The 26,516-nt window shown below is 46.7% G+C and overlaps 1 protein-coding gene across 1 annotated transcript; it reads left to right on the forward strand.

The window, feature by feature from the left end:
• The first annotated feature begins 325 nt into the window (after window positions 1–325).
• WNT2 (Wnt family member 2) lies at window positions 326–20,123 on the forward strand. Its single transcript, XM_068164564.1, has 5 exons — window positions 326–719; window positions 2,235–2,458; window positions 6,732–7,009; window positions 8,734–8,998; window positions 18,983–20,123. The coding sequence occupies exons 1-5, from the start codon at window positions 640–642 to the stop codon at window positions 19,210–19,212; spliced, it is 1,077 nt and encodes a 358-aa protein (XP_068020665.1). The 5' UTR covers window positions 326–639; the 3' UTR covers window positions 19,213–20,123.
• The last annotated feature ends 6,393 nt before the right edge of the window (window positions 20,124–26,516 follow it).

The following is a 26,516-nucleotide window of genomic DNA, read 5'->3' on the forward strand; positions in this document are numbered from 1 at the left end:
GTGCAGCGTCGTCCTGTCAAACCCCGAGAGGTGCCAAGTGAGCGGGGCTTCAGCAGCCGGGGTGGTCGCCGCCGGGGGCTCGCAGCAGGTCGCGTAGCATCTGCTGGTGTTGAAATTGTCTGCTTGTTGGGTTATTGGAAAGTAACTGGCTTCTCAGGATTCCTTGCCTAATCAGAGGTGTTACCTCCTCCTCTTCCCCCAGTGTTTCTTGACATCATTTCATCCATCAGAGTTTGAGAGGGAAAAAAAAAAAAAAAAAAAAACAACCAACCCCGACCAAAGCAGAACCCACCCAGTCTGTGAGCAGCCCACACCAGCCCCTCAGCTTCGCGGTGACTGCAGGGAAGAGCTGCTGGATCAGGGCAAAGATTAAGGATAGGAGCGGGGCTGAGCTCCTTGTCCTGAAGGATTTGTTGCGGGGCGAATCGCGGGGAAGCCGGAGTGATGCACCCAGCGCCATACCCCGTACCCTGGGAGGGGATCAATAAACCCTGCTGCCGTGCGCGGGGATGCGGAGGCGCTTGACCCACGGGAAATAAGAAGCCCTCAAGGTGCGTTTGCTTCTCCCGGTCATTGTTACTCCATGGGATTTCTTCTGCCCCTCGCGACTGACCTGATGTGGACCAAAGCGTTTCTAACATGAACTTTCTCTCTGGGATCTGGTGGTCTCTTCCTCTGGTCTTGGTCTGGGCGACCCCACCAGTCACCTCCTCATGGTGGTAAGCTGTGCAATTCCAGGAATTTTTATTTGCTCTTGGGGAAGGTGGGGTCGGATTAATTGTAAATTAGGGAAGCATGGGGAAGCCTCTCCCTCTCAGGCTCGTACAAGCGGATCTCGCCGCTGCCAGCTGCTCCGGACCAGAAAGCTCAGCATTAGAGCAGCGGAATTAGACGGTCTTGGCATCTCCTTGCACAGCCCATTCCTACACTCCAGCTTTCTCCGCATCACTATAAACTGCTGCGGGGGCAAAAGTGGGGCTGTCAGGAGGGCTGAGAGGTGCGGAGGGACCACGCCTGCCCGGCTTGTCGCGGTGGGGCACCTCCCGACAGATCCGTCCTGTCCCGGGGGGCTGCGGTGCACCGCCCGCCCGGCGCTTCCCGGGCGCGGCGGGGCCGCCGGAGGGAGTGGGAGGAGGGCAGGCTGAGGGGAACACGCCCGAGGGGCGCGGATGTAGCGCAGCGGCTGGCAGCCAGCCCTCCGCGCCCTGGCGGCCCTGGGAATTGGCTACAGCAGGCAAATTTTTTTATTGTTAATGAATTTTTTCTTTTTCCCGTCTTCCTCGCCCTCCCCAGCCCCTCCTTTCTCCAAAGCTTCTCCTCGCTGAACTGCAAAGGGCGGAAAGCCCCGCGGGCAGCGCAGGACCCAACTTTAAACGTTACCTGATCTCTGTGGGGGGCGTCTAAGGGAGCTCCAAACCGGGTCCGTGTCACGGGTTAGAGTGGAAACACAAACCTCTCCTGAAGCTGGGGACTCTAAGCAAGCCCATAGTGAAAAGTCTTGGCTTGGAAGAAGAGTTAAACAGCTTATTATAAACCCGGGGTGCACGTTTAACCTTGACACTGGCAGAGGTGGAATCAAAGCCTGATTTATCAGACGGAGCACATTTTAGTAAAATGACTATCTGTGTCCTTAGCTATATAAACATTATTTATTGCCATGGCTGTTTGTCATGGTGTCTTTTAACTGCCATTTAAATGCGCTTCGGTTTTTTGGGGTTGGTTTGGGTTGTGTTTTTTTTTTTTTTTTTGAGTCACGGCTTTAACGATTTTATGATCGTATGAAATAATGAAAATACAATAAAATTACATTTTCTTCTGTTTGATCCCTTCAAAAGACACCTATAGTAGTTTGGGTTTTATAAAAGGTGCCTTTCGAAACATTTGAGGACTAATAGAGACCATCTGGATACAGATGGTGATGTAATTTAATTTTTGTCAAGGTTTGTTATATTTTGGTTCGTTGGTTTTGGTTGGGGGTTTTGTGTGTTTTTGTTGGTTTTGTTTTTTGTTTTTTGAAGTGCTGCACGGATCTGTAATAGCGGGGTTTGGGGTTCTCCTAAATGTTTCACATTATTAAAATCACAGCATCGGGAGCTAATTTTGAAGGATTTCTACCGAAATCCTACCAGCCCTGGGTCCGCCAGTGGAAGGCTCCAGCACGCAGACGGGGCGCTAAGGACCTCTCTTCCTACGGAGCGGGTGCCCGGCACTGCCCTACCCTTTCCCTCCCACAGGTATATGGGGGCCGTGGGCTCGTCGCGGGTGATGTGCGACAACGTACCGGGCCTGGTGAGCCGGCAGCGACAGCTGTGCCGGCGACACCCCGAGGCCATGCTTTCCATCGGCCGCGGCGTGGCCGCCTGGACGGCCGAGTGCCAGCACCAGTTCCGACGGCACCGCTGGGACTGCAATGCCCTGGAGCGGGGGCAACGCCTCCTCGGCCGCGTCCTGCTGCGCAGTGAGTCCGGCGGGGTGGGGTGTGGCGGGGCGTGGCCAGGCAGGATTGGGTGTGGTGGGGAGGGGCCTTCCCTGCTCGCTCAGCTCGCGGCGCGGCGCCACCTCCCTGCATCCAAGGGGGTTTTTGGAGAGTCGGTTAAAGGCGTTTAGGCACGGTCAGCGCTGTCGCACAGTCTGTGACACCGGGGGAGCAATGGCAAGCGGTGGCTCTCGTCCTGTTATTCCTAGAAGCAGTGACGCTTCGTTTTATATTTCAGCAGGAATGGGATGGGAACTGCAAAACTATCCTGGGGTCTCACAGTTGACAGGACAGCACATACGATAATGAGACGTGCTGCTTTGTTTAAAAACCTGTACCAGAGCAGAAAGACACGAGCAAGGCATAGGAAGGGGATTCTGGCATATTAGGGGCTGGTCCCACAGTTCCCCACTTAGTATTTTTTGGTGCATGATGAACTCCAAACTCACAAATTAGGGGCTACAGAGAAGCTGAGGCACAAGGATGCAGCAGTTGGGCAGAAGGCTTTCCAGTACAGCTCACTCTGGCTAGGCAGGCTGATGCTTGAAGGGAGGGAGATCCCAGCATGCTGGAATGGCAGGCAGCAACCGCTTCTGCGAGACAGTTCCCAACGTAGCATTTCCCTGAGGAAGTGTAGCGGCAGGCACAGTGCCACCAGGACTGTGCTGCCTGCGAGGTGTGGGGTCTGCCCCTGTGCTGGGGCATGGCTGCTTCCCGGGCCCTCTGCCCTCTGTGGGGGCTGCAACAAATGGTCCCTCAGGTCAGGCTCTGGGAGAGATAAGCCAGGACACATTTTATAGGGGTGAGCCAGACTTGTACAGACCCTGAGCTGCTGTGGGCTGCAATGTGCTTCCTGCCCTGAGCAAAGGGTAGTTAAGCAGGGTGTTGTTGCCATTTAAATGTTGGATTAAGGCATCTAGGCATCTTCAGGCAGCTCGCTCCATTTGACTCAAAGGACAGTCTGAGATCTGTTAGCATGCCAAGATGTCCATAACTAAAGTGATAAATGCGCTGAGGTTCTTCTAAACTGTGTCTTTTTCCACCTGAAGGCACACAGCTGTGGTGCACAGGTGGTGAGGCTGACCTTGCCCTGGCACTTGCATCTTTGGGATATCCCAAGTACTGAAACAGCCTCTCCAGGCTGTGAGCATGGGGCACCTGCAAAGAGTGGAGAATTAAAGTACCCCCAGGCTGGTGTCCCTGCTGTGGGGATTGGAAAGAGGTTAGATGGCACTGAACATAGTGATCCAAGCAGTGGGATTTCATCCACAGAGCATCATTTGGTGCCAGACTCTGCTACTGGTAATGGGTTTGTTCCTGGAACTGGCTTCATCTTCCCTCAGCAATTATTTTTGAGTAACCAGTAACATCATCCATCAGCTGAAGTTCTAGATGAGGTTTGTCTGACAGTCAGGAAAATACGTCTGGCAGAACATGGCCTAATTCTGATGAGGCTGTTTCATAAAACAGTAAAAATGGAATTTTTCCAAAAGTGAAATCTTCACTGTTGGCTCCTGGGGCAGAATTAAGGCATCAGGCATCTGAGCTCTACACTGAGACTGAGCAGGCAGTGATTGTGATGGGAACTATAGCTTGATATTACTCTAATTTGAAATGAAATGGTTTTGATTAGTTTAATAAACTCAGATGAAACATTTATCATCTTCTAACAACATCAAGTGTTTCTTTTTAATTAGCACTTTTCTGATGTTCTGATGATTCTGAATACATTTTCTCAGAAGTAAGTCTTCAGAAGAATATGATTTGTCACAAGCCATGATGCCTCCTGCCTGATTTTGCAGGCGGTGAAGGGAAGGGAGGGTTCACAGAATCACAGAATGGTAGGGGTTGGAGTGACCTCAGGAGATCATCTAGTACAACCTCCCTACCAGAGCAAGTTCACCTAGGGCAGGTTGCACAGGAACATGTCCAGGTGGGATTTGAAAGTACCCAGAGAAGGAGAGTCCACAACCAGCCTGTTCCAGTGCTCTGTCATTCTCACAGTAAAAAAGTAGTTCTCATGTTCGGATGGAACTTCCTGTGTTCCAGTTTGTATCCATTGCGTCTTGTCCTATCACTAAGTACCAGTAAAAAGAGACTGGCCCCATCTCCTTGACATTCACCTTTAAAGTATTTGTAAACATTGATCAGATCAATGTTTACACTCAGCCTTCTCCAGGCTAAACAGCCCCAGGCCTCTCAGCCTTTCCTCGTAAGAGAGGTGCTCCAGTCCTCTAATCATGCTTGTGGCCCTCCATTGGACTCTTTCCAGTAGTTTGCTGTCTCTCTTGAACTGGGGAGCCCAGAACTGGGCACAGTACTCCAGATGAGGCTTCACTAGGGCATAGTAGAAGAGGGAGGAGAACCTCCCTTGACCTGCTGGCCACACTCTTAATGCACCCCAGAATACTGTTTGCCCTCTTGGCCAAAAGGGCACATTGCTTTCATGGTCAATTTACTGTCCACCAGGACTCCAAGGTCCTTCTCTGTGGAGCTATTCTGCAGCAGGTCAGCTCCTAACCTGTAGTAGTGGATGGGGTTATTCTTGCCCAGGTGTAGTCCTCTACACTTGTCCTTGTTGAATTTTATTAGGTTCCTCTCTGCACAACACTACAGCCTGGCCAGATATCACTGAATGGCAGCACAGCCTTCTGGTACGGCAGCCAAACCTTCCAGGGTTTGCAAGCTTTTAGTTGCCATTTGCCAAAGGTTTGCACAGCATGTGGAAGTTCAGGGCCCATTGCTATTGGAAACATCTAGATGCTATTGGAAACATCTAGATGCTACTGGAATAGAAACAATAAACAATAAGTTATAGGGCCTAATGCTGCTCATGCAACAGAATCATATAATCATCAGATAACATTCCCTCTTGGGGGTCTTGCTTTACTGTGCTAAGGTTACAGAAGGTTTACAAGGCCTCCAAACAGGTCTTTCTCACTGCTGGTGGTCTTAGGTACTGCATGAAAATCTATTTTTCACTCTTTCCATGCTAAAAATTTTTAAAGTATGAAAATACTCTGTTACCATAAATAAAGTTGTGCCAACAAAACCTAGCTCTCTATCATAAATTACTATGTCTTAAGTAAACGTAAGCAATTGAGCTACATTGCAGTGTGTACCTGATAGTGCAAGAGTAGGCGTAGTCTGGAAATAGAATAGAATAGAATAGAATAGAATAGAATAGAATAGAATAGAATAAACCAGGTTGGAAGAGACCTTCAAGATCATCGCGTCGAACCTATCATCCAACACCACCCAACCAACTAAACCATGCAACCAAGCACCCTGTCAAGTCTCCTCCTGAACACCTCCAGTGACGGCGACTCCACCACCTCCCCGGGCAGCCCATTCCAATGGGCAATCACTCTCTCTGTGTAAAACTTCCTCCTGCCCTCCAGCCTGAACCTCCCCTGGCGCAGCCTGAGACTGTGACTTCTTGTTCTGGTGCTGGCTGCCAGGGAGAAGAGACCAACCTCTGCCTGTTTACAACCCCCCTTCAGGTAGTTGTAGAGAGCAATAAGGTCCCCCCTGAGTCTCCTCCTCTCCAGGCTAAGCAGCCCCAGCTCCCTCAGTCATGTTTGGTATAATAAAACATCTTAGTTAAGAAGAGGGAAAACTGCCCAAGCAGCTGGTGTGCAGAAGTCACAGCTGCCAGGCCAAATCCTGCCTCAGGCATGACACAAACAGTGCCATTGATTTAATGGAACTTGTTTGTGTGGATTATGGTTACTGGGCTTGGTTCTAGGCAGAAAACAAATTTATTTTCAGAAGATAACACCCAAGATTTCTCCCTACTGCCTTTTAAGCAGGCGAGTTTATTGCAAGTGCCTCTAAGAATAAAAGCTAATTTCTAAAGTTTATTTGCAGTGTTTTGCAACATATGTGTTGTTCCCATGTCCCTATTTAACAATTTCTTAAACCTGTCTCTGAGATAGCACTTCATATATTGTTCTGCATCTATGAGACACGATAGCAATACCAGCTGTCCTCTTCATGTATCTGAGCAAGACCGCATCAATACCAGAACCGAGCGTTTCATCTTTCCAACTCTAACAATGTATTGATGAGCTTTTACCAGGGAGGGGTTCAAGTTCAAGCCATGACTAATTCTGGCTCCAGGGAATGTGTATTTGTGTGATTTCAGCCCAGTTTTATCTTTTGCTCAGCAAAAAAGTCCAGGCTAACTGGCTGGAGATGGATAGCCACTCTAACTGTCACAGTGAGTTTTAAAGCAATTGTTTGTTTGTTGCAGGTAGTCGGGAATCTGCTTTTGTACATGCCATCTCCTCTGCTGGAGTTGTTTTTGCCATCACCAGGGCGTGTAGCCAAGGGGAACTGAAATCCTGCTCCTGCGATCCCAAGAGGAAAGGCTCTGCCAAGGACAGCAAGGGCCATTTTGACTGGGGTGGCTGCAGTGATAACATTGAGTATGGCATTAAGTTTGCCAGAGCCTTTGTGGATGCCAAAGAACGGAAAGGAAAAGATGCAAGAGCACTGATGAACCTTCACAACAACAGAGCTGGAAGGAAGGTGGGTGTTCATCCAACAGGTGCCTGGAGATGCCCTCAGATACCGTCTATGGGTCTGAGGCAGGTAATATTTGCCCCCTGATGACTGATCTCAGCAGTTAGGAAGAAGTATGGGATGAGTAGAGCCTGAGGTGCTCTTTTTGTCTCCCTTGGAGTTCACTGTGGCAGAGATCACCAAACAGTCTGATAGCAGTTACACAATGGTGTTTCTGTTGGAGTTAGTGCAGTGGCTCCATGCGTGGGAAGTTCAGCACCAGCCCAAGTCATTGCTGAGGCACTTTGGATGGAGGTTTTCTTTTGAGCCTAATGCTTTTATGTGGAGTTTTGCTTTTGGTTCATACAGAATAGAAGTTGTGAGGGAGGCTGAAGATCACACTGAAGACCAGGCTTCACTATTAAAGAGCACATTCAAAACACATGGGTGAAAAAACCCATCCTGCCTATTCCTGTATGTGTAAGGTAAACCTAAACCCAAGATGAGCAGAGGTAAAATGCAGTTATTTAACTTTTAAAGAAAATAAATTCAAAGTACACGTGCCTACAGAAGGCATTGGCCTTGGGGCATGACACACTCTAAACACTGTATGAAAACACCACTCCTGAATTTCAACAAAAAGAGTCTTTCCTTTTTCATTGTGGGTGAGCAGAAGGAGTAGTTAGTGTGTGTATTACCCACTGCTGGTGCAAGGGCTGAGGAATACATGCACTAACATTTTGTGGTGGTAGCTATGAATATTAAGAACAGTAGATGAAGATAGAAATTGCTGATTCATTCTTCAACACATAGCCAAAATTTGCTGCATCCATGATGTCTGAAATAATACAGGAAAATATTTTATGGTGCTAGACCAGGCACTTGTAAAATGATTTGTAGAGACTTCTTGTTTCTTGTCTTTAGTTTTCTTTGGTGTATATTCAGGAGGATGCAAATTGTTCATATTCTGATGCTTTTGCATTAAAAAGTTCCCTTTATAAATGCTGAAAAAAATTATCCCTTATTAACTAGCTCTTATTAGAAGAGGCAATTTTAATGGATTATAACTGCAGGTAGATGATTTTTCTGATGTCCTTCAACATCTGTATTCCTCCTGTTCGTTACCAGCAGATGTAATTAGTATGTAATATGGACAGGTGAGGCTTTGTGGATTGGTGACAGGCATTTGCAATGCTATGGCTACATTTACCTTACTGTCCAAAAGAGACTGCAGTCTGCAACGCAAGCAATGGCTTTAGAGACATGAAAATAACTTCATGTTGGGAAGCACTTTCTGTAATAGCTGAGTATCTTTTGAAGCTTCAAAAATGCCAAATAGTTAGACAGTATTGGTAAGCAGGTAGGGTTTTTTGAAAAGACCAAGAGACTGTAATCAATATGATCAATTAAAAATAATCAACACATTCTCCTGTGCCCTGGGACCCACTTTATAGAAAGGCATGCTGGTCTGTACCTACAGTGCAACAGCACAGGTTTAGCTTTGCTTGGGATGACTGACAGGAACCACGAAGGTAAGCCCACCAGCCAGAGGATTGCATTTATGGTTGAGTCAAGCAACCAGGGCAGACCAACCACGTGGGGATGACTTCATGCTACCAGTGGGTGTCACTACAGACCATACTTTGGAGACCCATTTATGAGCCTGGCATTACAGGGGGAGTGGAAAAGGGCTGAGAAGTATGCATCACAGTTTGCTTTACTTGTCTGTATTTCACTGTGTTTCTAAACAGGCTGTGAAGAGGTTTTTGAAACAGGAGTGCAAATGTCACGGTGTGAGTGGATCGTGCACTCTAAGGACCTGTTGGCTGGCCATGGCAGACTTTAGGAAAACAGGAGATTATCTGTGGAAGAAATACAATGGAGCGATTCAGGTGGTCATGAATCAAGATGGCACGGGTTTCACTGTGGCTAATAAGAGATTTAAGAAGCCAACTAAGAATGACCTGGTATACTTTGAAAGCTCTCCAGACTACTGTATCAGGGACAGGGATGTAGGTAAGCCTCTCTCCTTACATGTGAATGGTTTTATTTCAGACATTTGTACTTTGAAGGTAAAAAATACATATTATTGAGTGTCTATATATATCCATGCATGTACCCATCAGAAAACAGGCAGAAAGATGTTTTGGAAGGACAGATCTGTACAAGAACAATAGCTCTTTGATATTCCTAGGTGTAAAACAGATAGTTGTTCTAATAAAATTCAGCAGTTTCTTCCAGATGCTATGGAGCCCTGGAGATGTTGCAAGGCAAAAGCTGCTTTTAGGACAAGGTTGAGTTATTCTTTGGAGGCAGGTCCATACCCTACACAACCATGTACATTCTTGTATCACACAGCTCACTCCAGAGCTGCCAAAGATAACTAGATCAGCTTGAAGTCTCTTGATGTCTCTATGACATCACCTCCTGCTGCATTCCTTTTCTTCCATATAGTTATGCTGATGCTGCAGACTTGCAAGAGACCAGAGTCCTCCTTTATGTGCACATTCCCCACAGCTCACTGTAGACCATGGACTTCTTAGTTGTAGACACACCTCTCTCTATTTATTGGTAGGGCAGGAAATTCAGCACCTTAGTGCAAACCTTGCTTGTGTCACTCTATGCAATTGTTGGTAGTCTGGGGAAAGGAAGCTAGGGGACATGCAGGTGGATGAAAGAATAGAGGTTATCATAGAATCATAGAAACATTCAGGTTGGAAAAGACCCTCCACTAAGTCCAACCAATAACCCAACCCTACAAAGTTCACTCCTAAACCATATTCCCAAGCACCACATCCAAACAACCTTTAAACACTTCCAGGGTTGGTGACTCAGCCACCTCCCTGGGCAGCACATTCCAATGCATGAACACTCTTGCTGGCAATTTTTTTTCCTGATGTCCAGTCTAAACCTACCCAGTCATAGCTTTAGGCCGTTCCCTCTTGTTCTATCACTAATTACCTGTGAGAAGAGACCAGCACCAGCCTCTCAGCAACATCCTTTCAGGTAGTTGTAGCCAGTAATGAGGTCTGCCCTCAGCCTCCTCTTTTCCAAACTAAACAGCCCCAGCTCCTTCAGTTGCTCTTCCTACGATTTATTCTCCAGGCCCTTCACCAGCTTTGTTGCCCTCCTCTGCACTGGCTCCAGCACCTCCACATCTCTCCTGCATTGGGGTGCCCAAAACTGGACACAATACTCGAGGTATGGCCTCACAAGAGCCAATTACACGGGGACAATCACCTCCCTACTCCTGTGAGACACAGCATTTTTGATACAAGCCAGTATGCCACTGGCTTTCTAAGCCACGTGGGCACACCACTTGGTCATATTCAGTTGCTTGTCAATTAGAACACCCAGGTCCCTTTCAGCCAGATAGCTTTCCAGCCATACTTCCCCAAGTCTATAGTGTTGCTTGGGGTTGCTGCCACCCAAGTGCAGGACCTGGCATTTGGCCTTGTTGAAGGTCGATGTGGCACAGCACACTGCATCTGTTGACACAGCTGTTTAATTCTCTTTACAAGACAATGTTGGCTCCATCCATGATAACCATCATATTTTCTGAAGAGTTGTGCCAGCCCTAGTGGGAAGAGGTAAAGTTTTAGGGCTGCTGTTAACATAGAATGTTTCTGTTTTCAGAGATTTCAATAGGGACACACTTAACAGTGTTACAGGATTCAAGGTATTGCCAAGCACCAGGAATCCTGCTAGAGGTTCTTGACCTGTGTATAGTGTTTCCTGATGTGGCAATTAAAAACTAGCAACTAGAAAACCAGCCAGACTGAGTAATGTATGAAAGCTGTTGTGGAACTAATTAATAGGCTGTATAACATACCAGATTGCACCCAGTATGACATATCCATAAGTATCCAAATAGCAATGGAGATCAACTCTTTTTGGCACTGCTGCCTATTTACAATCCAAGTTTACTTGGAATAAGCATTACAAAACAATTGTGCTTAAACAAGAACAATATGTGAAATCCTGGTCATGTGCTATTGACTTCAGTGAACCCAGAATTTCATCCAGTACACTTATGTTGTACAGTGTTTCTGGTTCATTGAGTAGTCAAGGTAATTTTAAATGTTATTTATGGCTCTTGCAGGTGATGCTTATTACCTGCATAAGCACAGCTTGTTCTTTGAATAGTGACCGATGCTGTGAAGTCTAGTGCTTGCTCCCAGGCAGATAAATGGTCACATTGTTGTGCAGTGTGCAGAGACTAGCTCTGCAGACCAGCATTTATTCAAAACATTGTTTCTTGAAGTTGCCTCATTCATTGTAAAAGAAAAAAGGGATTTCTTTCCCCCCCAAAAGACAACCTGTACACAACCCCCTTCTGTGTCAACAAGCCTCTTAATAATCTCTTTGTGCTAAGACTAATCTTATCTGTCAGTCTGGTTGTGGAGAAGAGCAGGCATTTTTCACTATTGGGTATTATGTGCTCTTGCCTGACACTGTCAAGCCTGTCCAGAGATGGCAGTCTGACGCATGCTTTGGCTCAGCTCAAGATAAGGCTGTGGTTGAGGTGTTACTTTGCTGCCCAGAATTCAGAGAATGTGGCTGTTTGGAAGAGCACATTTTTGGCAAGCTGTAAACCTTTATCAGGATGTGGGATGCCCTGCTGCTCGCATGGAGCAAAGTGAGTATCAGATGAACAGAAACTGATCTGGCTTTGAGAGAGGTAATTTTGTCAACTGAGCAGCATTTTTTCTTTATTACCTTTGGTTTGCCCCAGTGAGTGCTTCAGAGTGTCAGCCTTGTTAAATGACTGGAAAATAACTGAGACTGTGGAAGTCAGAGTTTGGAAATAGGTGGGGAGCATCTCAGTGTCAGCTAAACCTAATACCACGGTGCTTTAATTGTCCTTGAACACAGTTCTGCTTTTCATTCTCCAGGGAATTCAAGTAATTTAGTGCTTCAGGGAAAAAAGAATAAAAATTAATAAATAAATATGGAGAGGAGAGTGATTAGTACTGGGACTGAACGAAGGATTCCCAGAGTAATCATATGAAGTGTCACAACTTGAACCAGAAGACAGCTTCACAAACTGTAAAACAGCTAACCCACTGTCCTCCATGGCTTGGGTGTGCTAACACATATTAGCCAGTAAATTAAAGATAATCATCAGTGGCCTATCCAAAAAACCCCACACACTTTGTCTTCTGCCATTGGAGCTTTAAATGCTGACTCTTCTCTGTCATGATGGCCAGGCACCCACCGTATACACCCCACCGGCTCTGGCAGTCTCAGGGAGGCAGTTGGATGCACATACATAGGGCCACAGGGATGATCAGAGGGCTGGAGCACCTCTCCTATGAGGACAGACTGAAGGAGTTGGGGCTGTTCAGTCTGGAGAAGAGAAGGCTCCCAGGTGACCTCATTGTGGCCTTCCAGTATCTGAAGGGGGCCTACAGGAAGGCTGGGGAAGGACTTCTCAGGATCTCAGGTAGTGATAGGACTAGGGGGAATGGAATGAAGCTGGAGGTGGGGAGATTCAGGCTGGATGTGAGGAGGAGGTTCTTCACCATGAGAGTGGTAAAGCCCTGGAATGGGTTGTCCCCATCCCTGGAGGTGTTTAAGCCCAGGCTGGATGAGGCTGTGGCCAGCCTGATCTAGTGTGGGGTGTCCCTGCCCATGGCAGGGGGGTTGGAACTGGATGATCCTTGTGGTCCCTTCCAACCCTGACTGATACTATGATACTATGATACATGGATCACCCCATAATGTGAAAAATACAGTTTGTTGTTTTGTTTGTTTGGGGTTTTGTTTGTTTGTTTGTTTGTTTGTTTGTTTGTTTGTTTGTTTTCCCTAGAAGGACAAGGGGAATCATTGCTTTCAAGAGATAAAATATGTGGAAATCACTAATAGCAAATCAATAGCAAGAGAAGGTAACTCCTTGATCACCTCTGTCTAGCTTAAGATTTCATGACTCTTAGAAAAGGATCAAAAGAAGATTTTTTTGGGAGTGTTCAGGATTCACTTAAGTCTGCTCACATAGGTGCTAAAAGAATTTTTACTTTGAATTTTGTGCTTGTAATTTGATAGGAACAGAGGTAGGTCATCCCAGAGGGCTTTCAAAAATCTTGACACAAACTTACAAATTTTGCTGCACTTTGTATGGCCTTCCCTTATATTATCATAATTTTTCAGCTCCCCACATCAATACAGGTATACCCAGGGCTACACAGGGGGAGAGATCTGTTAGAAATGATAAAGCTGTAAGGAGAGCGGCTACACAAGTGGCAGTCCCCCTCTCTTGCTCTGAATGTGTAACTTCACTTCCAAAATGCTCCAAAAAACCTTCTTGCTTGTCTGCTTATAAGCTTCTGATAAGTTTTGAAAGATTGAACAATCCAATCTGGTTGGGGATGTTCCTGTTTGCTGCAGAGGGGTTGAACTAGATGACCCCATCCCTGGAAGTTTTTAAGGCCGGGTTGGATGGGGCTCTGAGCAACCTGATCTAGTGTGAGGTGTCCCCACCCATGGTAGGGGGGTTTGAACTAGATGATCTTGAGGTCCAGAGACTGCTTCAGAATTAAATGTTTGAGCAGCTGAAGTGTGGGCATCACCAGCTTACTGGGTGAGACTTTGTTACAGGCTTTTGTTCATAAGGACTGTTAAAGCCACATCCTGTCTTACTGCACAACCTCTCATTTTAAGAGAGATTTATTAAACTTAATTGGTACAGAGCACCCAAAAAGCCTAGGCAGTGTTGAGTGGGAAGACCCTCACCAAAGCGTACAGAGCAAAATCTGAGCTCAGCTACACGTGCTGTGGTGGTGCATATAGAGTAGAGAGGCTGTGTCCCCAAGTATGGACACCAAGGTGGAGGTGATGGGTGAGTGGCAGGATGGTATTGGTGACCGTGTGTGGACTCTTTCCAGCTGTTCTAGCAGCAAGAAGGCCTCAGCCATGTTAAGATGGCAGAGCAAAAAGGAAGGTCATGTCTGCATATAGATGGTCTCAGGCTGCTGCAAACCCCTGTGCCATCTGCTTTAAGCCATAGGTTTCTTCTGACACTCACATGGTCCCAGTAAACTGTGTCACTGCTCTGCCTGTGCATAGAGTGTGGATTGTGTATCTGGATTGTGGTGGCCATCTCCTGTGTTGCCAGGAGACAGGGTGCTGCCTCTGTGTCTGAGGATCCGCCACATCTGGTGTCCTGGTGCAAAATACCGTGGAGATGCACATACATTGCTACAGATAGGCACATGGAGCTGGGCACTGGGTCATAAACCTCATGGCCAGGGTGATCTGCTTCAGGACCTTCACAGGTTTATTTTCCTGTTAGTTTATTTCCCTTGCTGCCCCACATATACTGCATTTTTGAGATGAATGAGGTCAAGTCTGGAGTGAACAAAAAATGTGAAACTAAAATATAGACTGCAAAGTATTGGTGTTGGGCAAGATCTGTTAGTACTTGAGGTATGTAACCCATGGAGGGAAATCAATCCTCATCTATGTCAAAAACTCCTCACTGAGGTTAGCTGCATATAGGCAGTCCCTGTGTGACTTCTTGGCCCATATCTCCCAATTTGCACATTGCAAACATGTTGGGTGCAGTCCCAGCCCTGTGGAAGCTGACAGTGGAACTTGCAATGACTTCCATCAGGGCAGCTCTCTTCCAAGCACAATCCATCAAGGGAGCAGCACAATTGCCCCAAGTGTCTCTGGGAGCTCAGAGGTTTTGACAGCTATCAGTGGCTATGGAAATTAGGAGACACATTTACTCTAAGTGAAATCTGGAAAAGATATTTTTATCAGCACGTTGCTGTCTCCTAGTTGCTGGATTGGGAAATCCCAGCCTCGCTAGACAAGGCTGCCTCTGGTGTGTGCAGCCTGTTCTCTCCAGCCCCACTGTACTGGGGTGCTGTGTATAGGTTCCATGGGAATCTTTCTCGACTCAAAAAGTAGCTTCAGAGCTACTTTTTGGTCACTATTTCCTTTTTTTCTCTTTCTTTTTTGTTTCTTTTCCTGTCAAAACAGCTGTGTAAAAACTAGCTTAGTGTTAGCTGATTGCCACTGCTTGTTTTTTAAGGGGGCAGTCAAATAATGATCTTTGTTGCCTGAAGCTGGATTTTTAATCAATAGAAAAAGAAGGAGGAAATCTCGTGTTATAAAGGGATAAATACACTGTAGCACTTTAGGAGTGGGAAAGATATTTTTAAGCTTACTGTATGTTTGCTTAAGAAAACAGCTGTGCAAATCAAGAAGAAAGGGGTTGGTGCAGGGCCTATAAAGCTGGCAGTATTAAAAGCTGTGGATGTTTTTGCAGGTACAGTGTTATGTGTCAGCATGGCGATTCCAACACTTGAAATAAAAACAAAGAGGTTGCATGGAAGCTTTTTACAAACTAGAATGTACCCCTGCCTCTTAAGTGGTGAGGAGCTGCATGACAGGTAGCAGGCAAAGATCAGAAAACTCAGCCTTATTTTCTTTAGTGTCTTCTATTGTCTTCATTGCCTAGGTATCTGAGTGCCCACCAAGAAGTGCAGTAACTTGCCTGGCTGCTTGCTGTCAGTTATTGTTCATTTTCTTTCTCATGAGAGAAGGCACAGAGGTGCTGAAGATGCTGTTTGAACTTCTGAAAAACATTGGTGGTGTTCAGAAGGCAAGCCCTTCTATGTATGAGTGTTTTCTCTTCTGTCTCATTCTGATCTAGTGTGAGGTGTCCCTGGCCATGGCAGGGGGATTGGAACTAGATGATCCTTGAGGTGCCTTCCAACCCTAACAATTGTATGATTCTGTGGATTATTTAGTCCCTCTCCTAGAGGCTTATTAAATGTTGATGTACTGTGGGCAGTATCAGATGATACCTGCTTCTAACTGTTAGTGGCTGAAATAATTTTAGTCAGTGGCAAACCTGCTGTTGAAATGAGCAGGCATATCCTGCTTAGGTTCTCCTTCACTGCTATGCAACACCCCAAATATCTGGAAATTAGAACTCTGGAGATGGAAACTAACCTGTCCCTCAGCTGAGGAATGTTGGCAGACCTTCTTGGGCTAGGCATGGGCTATGTGGGATCTTCCTTCATCCTCAGGAACTGGGTGGCATGGCCCTGCTCTGGAGGTGTGCTGAGGTACAGAGTGGCTTTGCTTTCCCTTTGCTGGAGGAGTGACACCTGTCTGGCCACGATGTGATGGTGGCATAGTGAAGGCTATTGGGTGTCCAGCTTGTTTCACATGTGCAGAGTGCAAAGCACCAAGTGTTTTGAAATCTAACACAGCCCAGGCACACTGGGACTTAGGAGCTGGGCTGTGTTGGAGAGAGAAAGCAGCATGCAGATCAAGGGAGGTAGAGGGGCCTGTGCAGGGTGGTAAGCAAGAATTCACGCCGTATTTCTGATGCAGAATGTTAATCATACAAGTCACAAGCTTGGCCTTTGCACTTTTTTGTATCTGAGCAGAGGGGGCAGGAGAATTGCCTACAAAAGTGATTATTCAGTTGTATTTTGCACAGTTCAGGACATGATGGTTATTGCTGTGGGCTGACACAAGCACTTACATTCAGCTGTCACAGCCTCTAGTACAGTGTCAAGGATGGAGCAGAATGTAGTGGCCAGGAACCAGGGTTTGGTTTGTTTCTGCCATAGGCTTCCTACAGGACTGCTGGTGAAGCACATAGCTCTGCATCCTGCTGACTCCTCTGCCCTGCTTAGATCAGGGCTATCAGGAGCCACTGGAAGTGTCTCTTCTCCCAGCATGGAGTGATTCCTGAGAAAAGCTCTGGGAAAGACCTTCTGGCATCACGGCTTTTTGTGCAGGTTGCTCCCGTGCAGCTGGCCTTCTGGAAGAGCTGCATGGTGGAGGCTTGCTAGGGTTTGTGGGTGCCTGTGTGGCTGATTGCTGGTGGTACCTCTCCTCCTCCCCAGTAAGGGATCCAGATGCTGCCACTGCCTGTGGGGTCAGGTGACTGGGAGTTATGGCTCAATCCCTTGGTGCAGGGTGCCCTGATGCAACATGTCACTGTTTTTTACACCAGCATGAGGTGCTCCTCCAAATAGCAGACATACTTAAAAGTGCTGCTCAGCTGCCTCCCCAAGACACTACACAGAGCACTAGTCCATGGACAGCAGCATGAACAGGCCATGACCCTGAGGAGATCTGGAATTTAGCAGGCTGCAGGTGCAGGAGCCTGTCTCTGGTTCCCTTCAGCATGTGTTCTCCTCCCTCTGCCTTTTCCCTCTCAGGCAGCTCAGCAGATCTCTGCTTGGCCAGCTCGGCAGGTCTCTGCTTGGCCAGCTCAGCAGCACCTTTGAGGCTCAGGACCCCTGGGCCAATGCCTGTGTCTGTGCCACTGGCAGCAGCTGGTGAACGGCTCCTGGGATGGGTGGCTGAGGCTGCTGTGGGCACCTCCTGAGCCTGGGGGCCGGTAGCCAGGCCAACATCAGCAATTTTGTAATGGAGCTTTTCAGGTTTATATTTCTACCCAATGAATGTTTAAATAAATATGGGACTACAGGAGAGAAGGCTGAAATGCCTTTTAGGGGCTGAAATACTCTTCTGGGGCAGCAGTTGAAGCCATGAGTACACCACAGGGGAGAGTTATGCACCTTAGATTTGTGATACCTACAGATTATTTACAGCTTATGTTTTATTGAGATTGATTTGCTATTCTAGCTCATACAAACTTGAATTCATGCCTGCATGTCTTTTCTTTAAAAAGAAGATGAAGTGTTCATGTTTGGTGTACACCTGTGAGTACACCTTGTGGAATGTTTCCAGTTAAGTTAATGATCACAGTCAATATTCAGGAATCCCATTTTGGCCACAAACAGAAAAAAGAATGGAGCTACAATCAGGTCTAAGGGAAATGTCAGAACTATATTGATCTCATGGATGTACCCGAGATTGGTTTATAAATAGCAATGCATAAGAAATTAGCTGAAGCAATGAGCATTCACAAAGTTTTCAGATTGGTGGTAATGCTCTGTCAACAGCTGCAATTACAGATCCTAAAGTGTGTCCTAAGATAAGTTTATGTTAGGTGAGCAGCATCTCAGTACAGTACAGTGGTACAGTAGCTCTTAAGGCTAAGACATGCCTTAAAGAGCCACATGGAGGTGGCCAGAAGCATTTCAACCATCCAGAGAGGTTTTAGGAACATGAAGTGGTGTGGTAAGCTTCCCTACCTCTCCTTTTGTCCACAGCAGGCTGTAATTCAGTTTCTTCTAATCTTGATCAAGAAAGCAGAGAACTCTTGGTGCACATAGCAGCCACTCTTCAGCTGCTGCCTGAACTAGTGGACATGGAGACCATGCAGCAACAATGCCAAACAGTTGGAGTGCTTTTGCAAAGACTTTAGCCACCAGCAGCAGGAGGAAGTTTTACACAGAGAGAGTGATTGCCCATTGGAATGGGCTGCCCGGGGAGGTGGTGGAATCGCCATCACTGGAGGTGTTCAGGAGGAGACTTGACAGGGTGCTTGGTTACATGGGTTAGTTGATTAGGTGGTGTTGGATGATAGGTTGGACGCGATGATCTTGAAGGTCTCTTCCAACCTGGTCTGGTCTGGTCTGGTCTGGTCTATTCTATTCTATTCTATTCTGCCCACCATGTCCCTAGTAGCTATCTCCTCTTTCTCAGCCCTCCCTTGCCCACCCCAAGCTCCCCTGCAAAGCTCATGAGCTACCAAGCATCATGGGGGTGCTCCTCTTCTGCACCCTATTTCACACAGCCCTGAGGGACTGGATGCAGGGGGCAGGAGGGGGCTACATAGCTGCCTGGAGAAGGAAAACATGCTAAGCAAAATATGATGATATGAGCAGAATGAGGAAAAGCCATGAAGTATTTGGTTCATTTTATTCCTTCTCATCTCCAGACTTGATTGCTAGGATACATTAAAGAATTTGAGAGCAATTTTAAGTTATTATAGGCATTTCTCTGGCTTGGTACTGGGTGATGTGAAGGATCAAAACCATTTGTAAATTATGTTTCTTGTGCTTATTTCTGTTCTTCCTTAAAATGCACCTGCTGATCTGCACTGTGTTTCCTTTGCAGGATCCCTGGGGACAGCTGGTCGGGTTTGTAACCAAACCTCCCGTGGCATGGACAGCTGTGAGGTCATGTGCTGTGGGAGAGGCTACGACACCTCCCGTGTCAGCAGAATGACAAAATGTGAGTGCAAATTCCACTGGTGTTGTGCTGTGCGCTGCCAGGACTGCCTAGAAGTGGTAGATATTCACACCTGCAAAGCGCCAAAGAGCACTGGCTGGATCTCCCGGACATGATGCTTGAGGACTGCAGCTTTTGCCCTTCCTGGTCCATGCAGGGAATGCATCTGAGGTCTCTACTTTTATGCCAGTTTTGCATTGGCCTTTCATTGCACAAAAGCTGCTGAAAAACGAATAGAAACTCTGCAGTGTTTACAGTGGGACAGTGCCGCTGCAGAGTTGTCTGCATAAACTGATGCAGCTTCGGAAGGGCACACTTCTGTTGGGAGTCTTCCAACCAACACGCAGCTCTCAGCTGGCTTCTTTGAGGCAAGTAACTCCTGCCTGCAGGAACACGGCAAGGCACAAAGATAGGGCATTTTGTATAAGACCACCACCACTTCCTGCATGGGCTGAACTTACTCCAGCATCTTCTGAAGGATCTTGTGCTGGTCACAGTTGTGCCTTGGATACTGAAGTGCTCTGGAGTTTGAGCGCCAGCTGACAATTCCTCCATGAGAAAAAATCTGGGGCTAGGCTAGGCAAAGGCCTTTACTGGAGGGGTTCCAGTGGAATGGAATTTGCAGTGAGGTGGCTACTCAAGGCCACCCCAGGCACGGTTAGCACGCTGAGGCTTTCCATGGGGCAGAAATTGGCCCATGGCTAAAAGCAAAGGAAACTGCAGGAGTTGTTTCCAACCTCAACATTTTCATAAACCATTAAAGAGTCTAAGACATGTCTTTGTTATACGTTTGTGATAACTTGCCTTAAAAGCTTTTTAGAGGTTGTTAATATTAACTGCTGAGAGGTTTTGTGATCTGAAGGATTAAAGAGAAGAGATTTGTTTCTCAGCCTGCTGAGAGCTGGGTGTAGGAAACTCGACTACCAAAGGATAAAGTTTCCTATTTTTCACTTACTGAATAAGGAAAAATCACTTGCAGAAAGCTGATGGAGGATACCTTGTCATAGTAATAATCCATTTTCTGAAAACCCTACCAACTTCTATGTTCTTTAAAAGTTAATAAATATATTAAATGCATTCAAAATTACTCCTTACACCTGGGTGGGGACTGCCTAATATGCTCTGAATGCTTTCTGCAAAACCTGATGCCTTTGATTAAAGGTGTGGGTGCATTGGCATTTGATGGAGGCAGTTACAGGTTGTGCCAGGTCCATATACTGTCCTGTGATCAGCACAAAATAAGGAAGTGCTGCAAAGTTGTGCAGGCTCATGAGGCCCAGAAATCAGACACTCACTGGAGAGGAGCTGGGCCAGAAAGGGACCAGCCCCCTCTCCTGGGAAGAGAGAACAGCAAATGAGGTAAGACGAAAGATGAGTCCTCTGCTAATATCTAGAATAGAATAGAATTAATAGAATAGAATAGAATTAACCAGGTTGGAAAAGTCCAACTATCATCCAACACCATCTAATCGACTAAACCATGGCACCAAGCACCCCATCCAGTCTCTTCCCAAACACCTCCAGTGATGGTGACTCCACCACCTTCCTGGGCAGCTCATTCCAATGGCCAAGCACTCTTTCTATGAAGAACTTCTTCCTAACATCCAGCCTAAACTTCCCATAGCGCAGTTTGGGACTGTGTCTTCTTGTTCTGGTGAGAGAGACTTGGGGGTGCTGGTGGACAAGAAGCGCAACATGAGCTCTCAGTGTGCACTTGCAGCCCGCAAAGCCAATCAGATCCTGGGCTGCATCAGGAGAAGTGTGGCCAGCAGGTCGAGGGAGGTGATCCTCCCCCTCTACTCAGCCCTGGTGAGACCCCATCTGGAGTACTGTGTCCAGTTCTGGAGCCCCTATTACAAGAGGGATGTGGAGGTGCTGGAGCGTGTCCAGAGAAGGGCCAGGAGGATGATCAGAGGGCTGGAGCACCTCTCCTATGAGGACAGACTGAAGGAGTTGGGGCTGTTCAGTCTGCAGAAGAGAAGGCTCCGAGGTGACCTAATTGTGGTCTTCCAGTATCTGAAGGGGGCCTACAGGAAGGCTGGGGAAGGACTTCTCAGGATGTCAGGTAGTGATAGGACTAGGGGGAATGGAATGAAGCTGGAGGTGGGGAGATTCAGGCTGGAGGTGAGGAGGAAGTTCTTCACCATGAGAGTGGTGAAGCCCTGGAATGGGTTGTCCAGGGAGGTGGTTGAGGCCCCATCCCTGGAGGTGTTTAAGAGCAGGCTGGATGAGGCTCTGGCCAGCCTGATCTAGTGTGAGGTGTCCCTGCCCATGGCAGGGGGGTTGGAACTAGATGATCCTTGTGGTCCCTTCCAACCCTGACTGATACAATGATACTATGATACTATAAGATGCTGAAAAAGCACTCATGGCACACAAAGACAGGCAAGGTCATGAAAAAATAATGTGGAAGAAAGAGGTTGAATGGGTGATACAATATGTTGATGCAGGTAGAATTTCCATATGAATAAAAAAAAAACCTCCAACCAAATCAACTGGGGGAACCCTAGTGAGTACAAACAGCGCATGGAGATGTAATACACAAGTGGCGTACTCTAGCAATGAAGTGAATACTCTGGTCATGGTTTGGGTTTGGTTTGTTGGGGTTCTTTGGTTATTTCTTTTTAAAAGGAATATTTAAAAAGAATGGAGTTTTGCTTTTGAAGGTCTAGAGAGAGCAGCTATTTCCATCTGAAAGCCTTTGGAAAAAGTTTGTATCATTCAAATGGGCAAGTCATCTCCGGAAGGCACAGCTGGCATTAAAGGATTAGGAAGATCCAGAAAGGTATTTACTTGGACAGTAAGGTAATGTTTCAGTAGCTCTACCTGGCGTTAATGTAATGTCTCAGTTTAAGGGGTGAGACAGGCTCTCTAACTCTTCTCAAAGTAGTTAAACTCCACACAGGATTGGAGAGAAATACAGAATATTATTGGAAGTTTAAAGGGAGGTGCTATTCATAAACTACATGCTGCAGTGTAAAGCATACAAAATGCAAATAAATCCATAGGCCACTGTTAACTAAGAACCTTCTTAAGCCAAAGTTTCCCCAACCTCCACCAAGCCAGGCCAAAAATACCAAGGCCTCAAATGCCCCCCCCCCCCCACCCCCCCCAAAACTAAGCCTCTCTGCACCCCTGTTACCGAGCCCATGTGACACAGATAATATTCAGCTCACCAGCTTCAGGCCCCTTCCAAGGCCACTCAAGGCCTTACTCCCCTGCATCGCAAAGATAAGGGGAAGGAACAGCTTGTGCTGTCCCCTTATAAGTGGGAGATGCAAGCAATCTGGGCATGAAGAAAAAACAATTACACTTTCCAGTCCATCTCTGGAGGCCTGTACTCTATAGTTGTTTCTTAAAGTCACTCATTCTCAAACCATGATGTGTAATGATCACAGCTAGAAGCAAGAATAATCTTCATGTTCCGGGGTCTAACCCAGCTGCTGGTGGGAAGAGCCCTGGCAGCGTGGCAGCATGTGCCTAGCGGGGTGTGTGTGTGTGCTCAGCACAGTGCTCGTACTGCTGGCCTCGGTCGTTACTGCCGGCACTTATGGCTCTGCACTGGGCAAGGAAAACGTCATGCACAGCTGTACTTAAAGGTGAGCTCCAAGGAGACTTTCTATGAATATTTCATTGTGAAATTAAATCTGCATGTAGTTCACAGGCTGAACAATATCACATTTAAAGCAATGAACTGAACTTAAAAGCAGCTTTTTTTTTAACAATCCAGGGACATTTTGAGTAGTCTACAAATTCTCCTTGTAGTCAAGCTGAAAATACTTCAGTGTCCTGGAAAAAAAATGAAGCCTCATTAGAATAATAGAATCAATAAGGTTGGAAAAGACCTCAGAGATCATCAAGTCCAGCCTATCACCCAACACCTCCTGACTAACTCAACCATGGCTTGAAGGGCTAGAGTAGGGAGGACACAACTGCCCATGGCAGGCTTGAACTCACAACCTTCCCATTAAGGGTCTTATGCGCTACCAACTGAGCCACCTCAAGGCTAGAAGGAAACTTGTTCTAGGCAGTTGAATAAAAGGTCATGAAATCAGACGTCTTAACAGCATTATTGGGGTGGTAGCCCATAAAACAAACCCACCTGAATTCTGCAGTCCAAGGTAAAGGGTTTCAGAGTCACTCTATTAAAAGTGGAACTTACGTTCTCCAGACTGGTCCTCCTCTTCCTCCACCAAGGTACATCTTCCTGCTCCAAAATCCCCTGGTCTCAGACCACCTATGGTCCCTGAAGGCTGGTCTTACCAGTGAGACCAGGAAGATGGTGGTATTGAGTAGTTTGGCCTTCTCAGTTTCCTTGGTCAGCAGATCCCCCGTTCAGCAAGAAGCCCACCACAGGTGAGCACAGCAGGCTGAATATTACATTTCACACAAGTGCCATGTTAACAAGCTGCAATGCAATGCCTCTGCCAAACTCCCTTCACCAGAGGAAAACCAGAAGATTTTGCAGCACAGCAAATGTGTAACCATGGAGCTGGCCAATTATTTGATTACTTTTTTTTCTGTATTTATGATTTCTTCCTTTTTAAGAGAGAGCTCAAGGTATGATACAGCTGTAAAAGCATTTCTGCTGCCTCTGCCATGAAGAAAGCACTCCTCAGGGCTTTTGCTATTTCTTAGGGGTAAAAGACAATGTAAATCAGAGAAGTAGATACTGTAGGAAAGGCACCTCCTTGACCTTCAGCTAATCAAACAGAGGAAAAAAAAGGGGGAAAATAAAAATAAAAACATATCAGGCAAGGCAGATGAAGTAATCCTATTTCTTTGCCCTATGGAATAGATTTGCTCATGTATTTATCCTTAAGGAAGAAGCAGCTCTCCCTTAGTACACACTTTAGTGTCAGAATAATGTTAGCTGAGGCAAAAGGTTGTAGGAGTATTTAGTTTAAAAATCTGCAGTTCAATTTTCTTGAGGGAGTTCCCTTTAATTTGCTGCATGAAATCAGCATCTAACAGTGCTCTGTAATGCTGTTAGCCTGCCAAGCTTTTTGGGATTGCTTCCTTTGCACTGTCTTCTTTTTAAACAAACTTGACTGTAAAAGTCTTGCTGGTTTAGGAGAATTTTCTTTTACTACATGGCAGCCTGGGTGCCCAACTCACACCTGCATTCAGCAGGCAGCTGGTGGTCCCTGCCCACAGGCTATGGTGCCAGCCTCTTGTGTGCTGGCTGGAAAGCAGCCCCGAGGAGAGAGACTTGGGGGTGCTGGTGGACAAGAAGCTCAACATGAGCTCTCAGTGTGCTCTTGCAGCCTGCAAAGCCAATCAGATCCTGGGCTGCATCAGGAGAAGTGTGGCCAGCAGGTCAAGGGAGGTGATCCTCCCCCTCTACTCAACTCTGGTGAGACCCCACCTGGAGTACTGTGTCCAGTTCTGGAGCCCCTATTACAAGAGGGATGTGGAGGTGCTGGAACGTGTCCAGAGAAGGGCCACAAGGATGATCAGAGGGCTGGAACACCTCTCCTATGAGGACAGACTGAAGGAGTTGGGGCTGTTCAGTCTGCAGAAGAGAAGGCTCCGTGGTGACCTAATTGTGGCCTTCCAGTATCTGAAGGGGGCCTACAGGAAGGCTGGGGAGGGACTTCTCAGGATCTCAGGTAGTGATAGGACTAGGGGGAATGGAATGAAGCTGGAGGTGGGGAGATTCAGGCTGGATGTGAGGAGGAGGTTCTTCACCATGAGAGTGGTGAAACCCTGGAATGGGTTGTCCAGAGAGGTGGTCGAGGCCCTGTCCCTGGAGGTGTTTAAGAGCAGGCTGGATGAGGCTCTGTCCAGGCTGATCTAGTGTGGGGTGTCCCTGCCCATGGCAGGGGTGTTGGAACTAGATGATCCTTGTGGTCCCTTCCAACCCTGAATGATACTGTGATACTATGATCTGGTGTATGGTGGCCAAGGGGAAAATGAGTCTTTTACTGGGGATTAGTGAAGATCTGGGGTCAAGGACAGGGCTTTCACAAGGGAAAAACAGCTCAGTCCAGTGTGCAACACGAGGTGTGCCAATGCCTGCTCATCTCTGAGGGTTTTGCCTCACGCTTAGGGAGAGCTACAGTGTTCCTGTGCAGGTGATGGCCATCTCTGATGCCAAAGGTGGTTCTGTGGTCAAATACAAGAGCCTGCAGGTTTCTCCTGCCACTTCAAAAAGTAGAAATGAACTTATTATCTGAAAGAAGCAGCAGTGTATGGACTGTAATCACAAATGCTTTTTAGTTTTGGGGTTTTTTTTGCATAACAGCTTGCTTGATTAAAAGGATGCGACTTCATAATGCAAGATCTTCTCTTATGTGGAAGAGGCAAACAGATACAAATCAATCCTTCATTGTTCCAGGGGAGCCATTATGCTCCCTTGGCCTTGGGAACCAGGAAGGAGCCTGGCAGGAAGCTGGCTGGCATGCAGTGTCTTAACCAGAGCTGCTGAGGTTTTCAAGGCCACTGTGTGTTGACAGCCACAGTAGGTGGGAAGTTGGGGGTGTTATGAGGGATGTGGCTTCCTTTGGAAGTTTGTTTTGTAGGCTTCTGCAATGTAGGAAAATGCCTGATACTTTTGTTTTCACTGGGGTAAGGAATTTCACGCTATCCCACTGAAAAATCAGTGTATATTCAGCATTTACAACAAATCACAGCAAACAATGAACAACCAGAGGAAGCAGCAGCCCTCCCCCAGGTGCAGCATTCACTTCCCCAGTGTGGCTCCCCCAGTGGAACAGCTGTAAATCTACATCGGTCAAAGGCCAGAAGGTGGCCAGCTTGGCTTACCTGATACTACTGGGAGAGAAGGGGTTCTCTCCTTTTTAGTTCTATGCAGTGCCTAGAACTAAACCTTTTTAGTCTATAGTGTGCCCCTAAATTGTATTAGGTTGTCTTTAAAGAAAAAAAAACCCGGTAACTGTTAACATTTGGAGCTAAAAAGCACTCCCCCATCCTGACATACCTTCCCTTCCTGCCCCTTCCCCTCCCCCCCCCCCCCCCCCCCCCCCAAAATCTGCAAACTGAAGATTTGGATGAGTTATTGTTATCTGAGCCAGATTTCCAGAAGGCTCATCTCTGCACTAAGCCAGAGGCCTTCCATCATTATAATCACAAGCTGTGTTTGATTTTTGATCTAAGCCATGATGAACTTCACAGGAAACATGTCAGAGGCAGAAAACCCTAAGGCAAGAAACTCTGCCTGATGAAAAAGAAAATCTTTGACTTGCCTAAGCTCTCTGATGCCTAGAATTATAATTATAGCTAAAGAGGCATTTTATAGATAAAATCCATGGCTTACTACTGCTTATAAGGGAGATGGAAACTAGAAATAGTAGGAATAGAATTGCAGAGATTTTTGAGTTCCTAGAAGTTTGCCATTGTTCAAGGGAAGGATCTGATTCTTCTAGGAGTTAAACATTCCTTTTTATCAGGTTTTTAC

Source organism: Melanerpes formicivorus, unplaced genomic scaffold (assembly GCF_026170545.1).
Source record: "Melanerpes formicivorus ecotype bairdi unplaced genomic scaffold, bMelFor1.0.p_v2 SCAF_3, whole genome shotgun sequence".
Classification (NCBI taxonomy): domain Eukaryota; kingdom Metazoa; phylum Chordata; class Aves; order Piciformes; family Picidae; genus Melanerpes; species Melanerpes formicivorus.

Excerpts from the sequence above, each read along its gene's own strand:
- WNT2 (XM_068164564.1), top strand. The coding sequence starts at position 640 with ATGAACTTTCTCTCTGGGATCTGGTGGTCTCTTCCTCTGGTCTTGGTC. Across the intron at positions 7,010-8,733 it reads ACAACAGAGCTGGAAGGAAG|GCTGTGAAGAGGTTTTTGAA; the intron begins GTGGGTGTTCAT and ends GTTTCTAAACAG. Across the intron at positions 8,999-18,982 it reads TATCAGGGACAGGGATGTAG|GATCCCTGGGGACAGCTGGT; the intron begins GTAAGCCTCTCT and ends TTTCCTTTGCAG.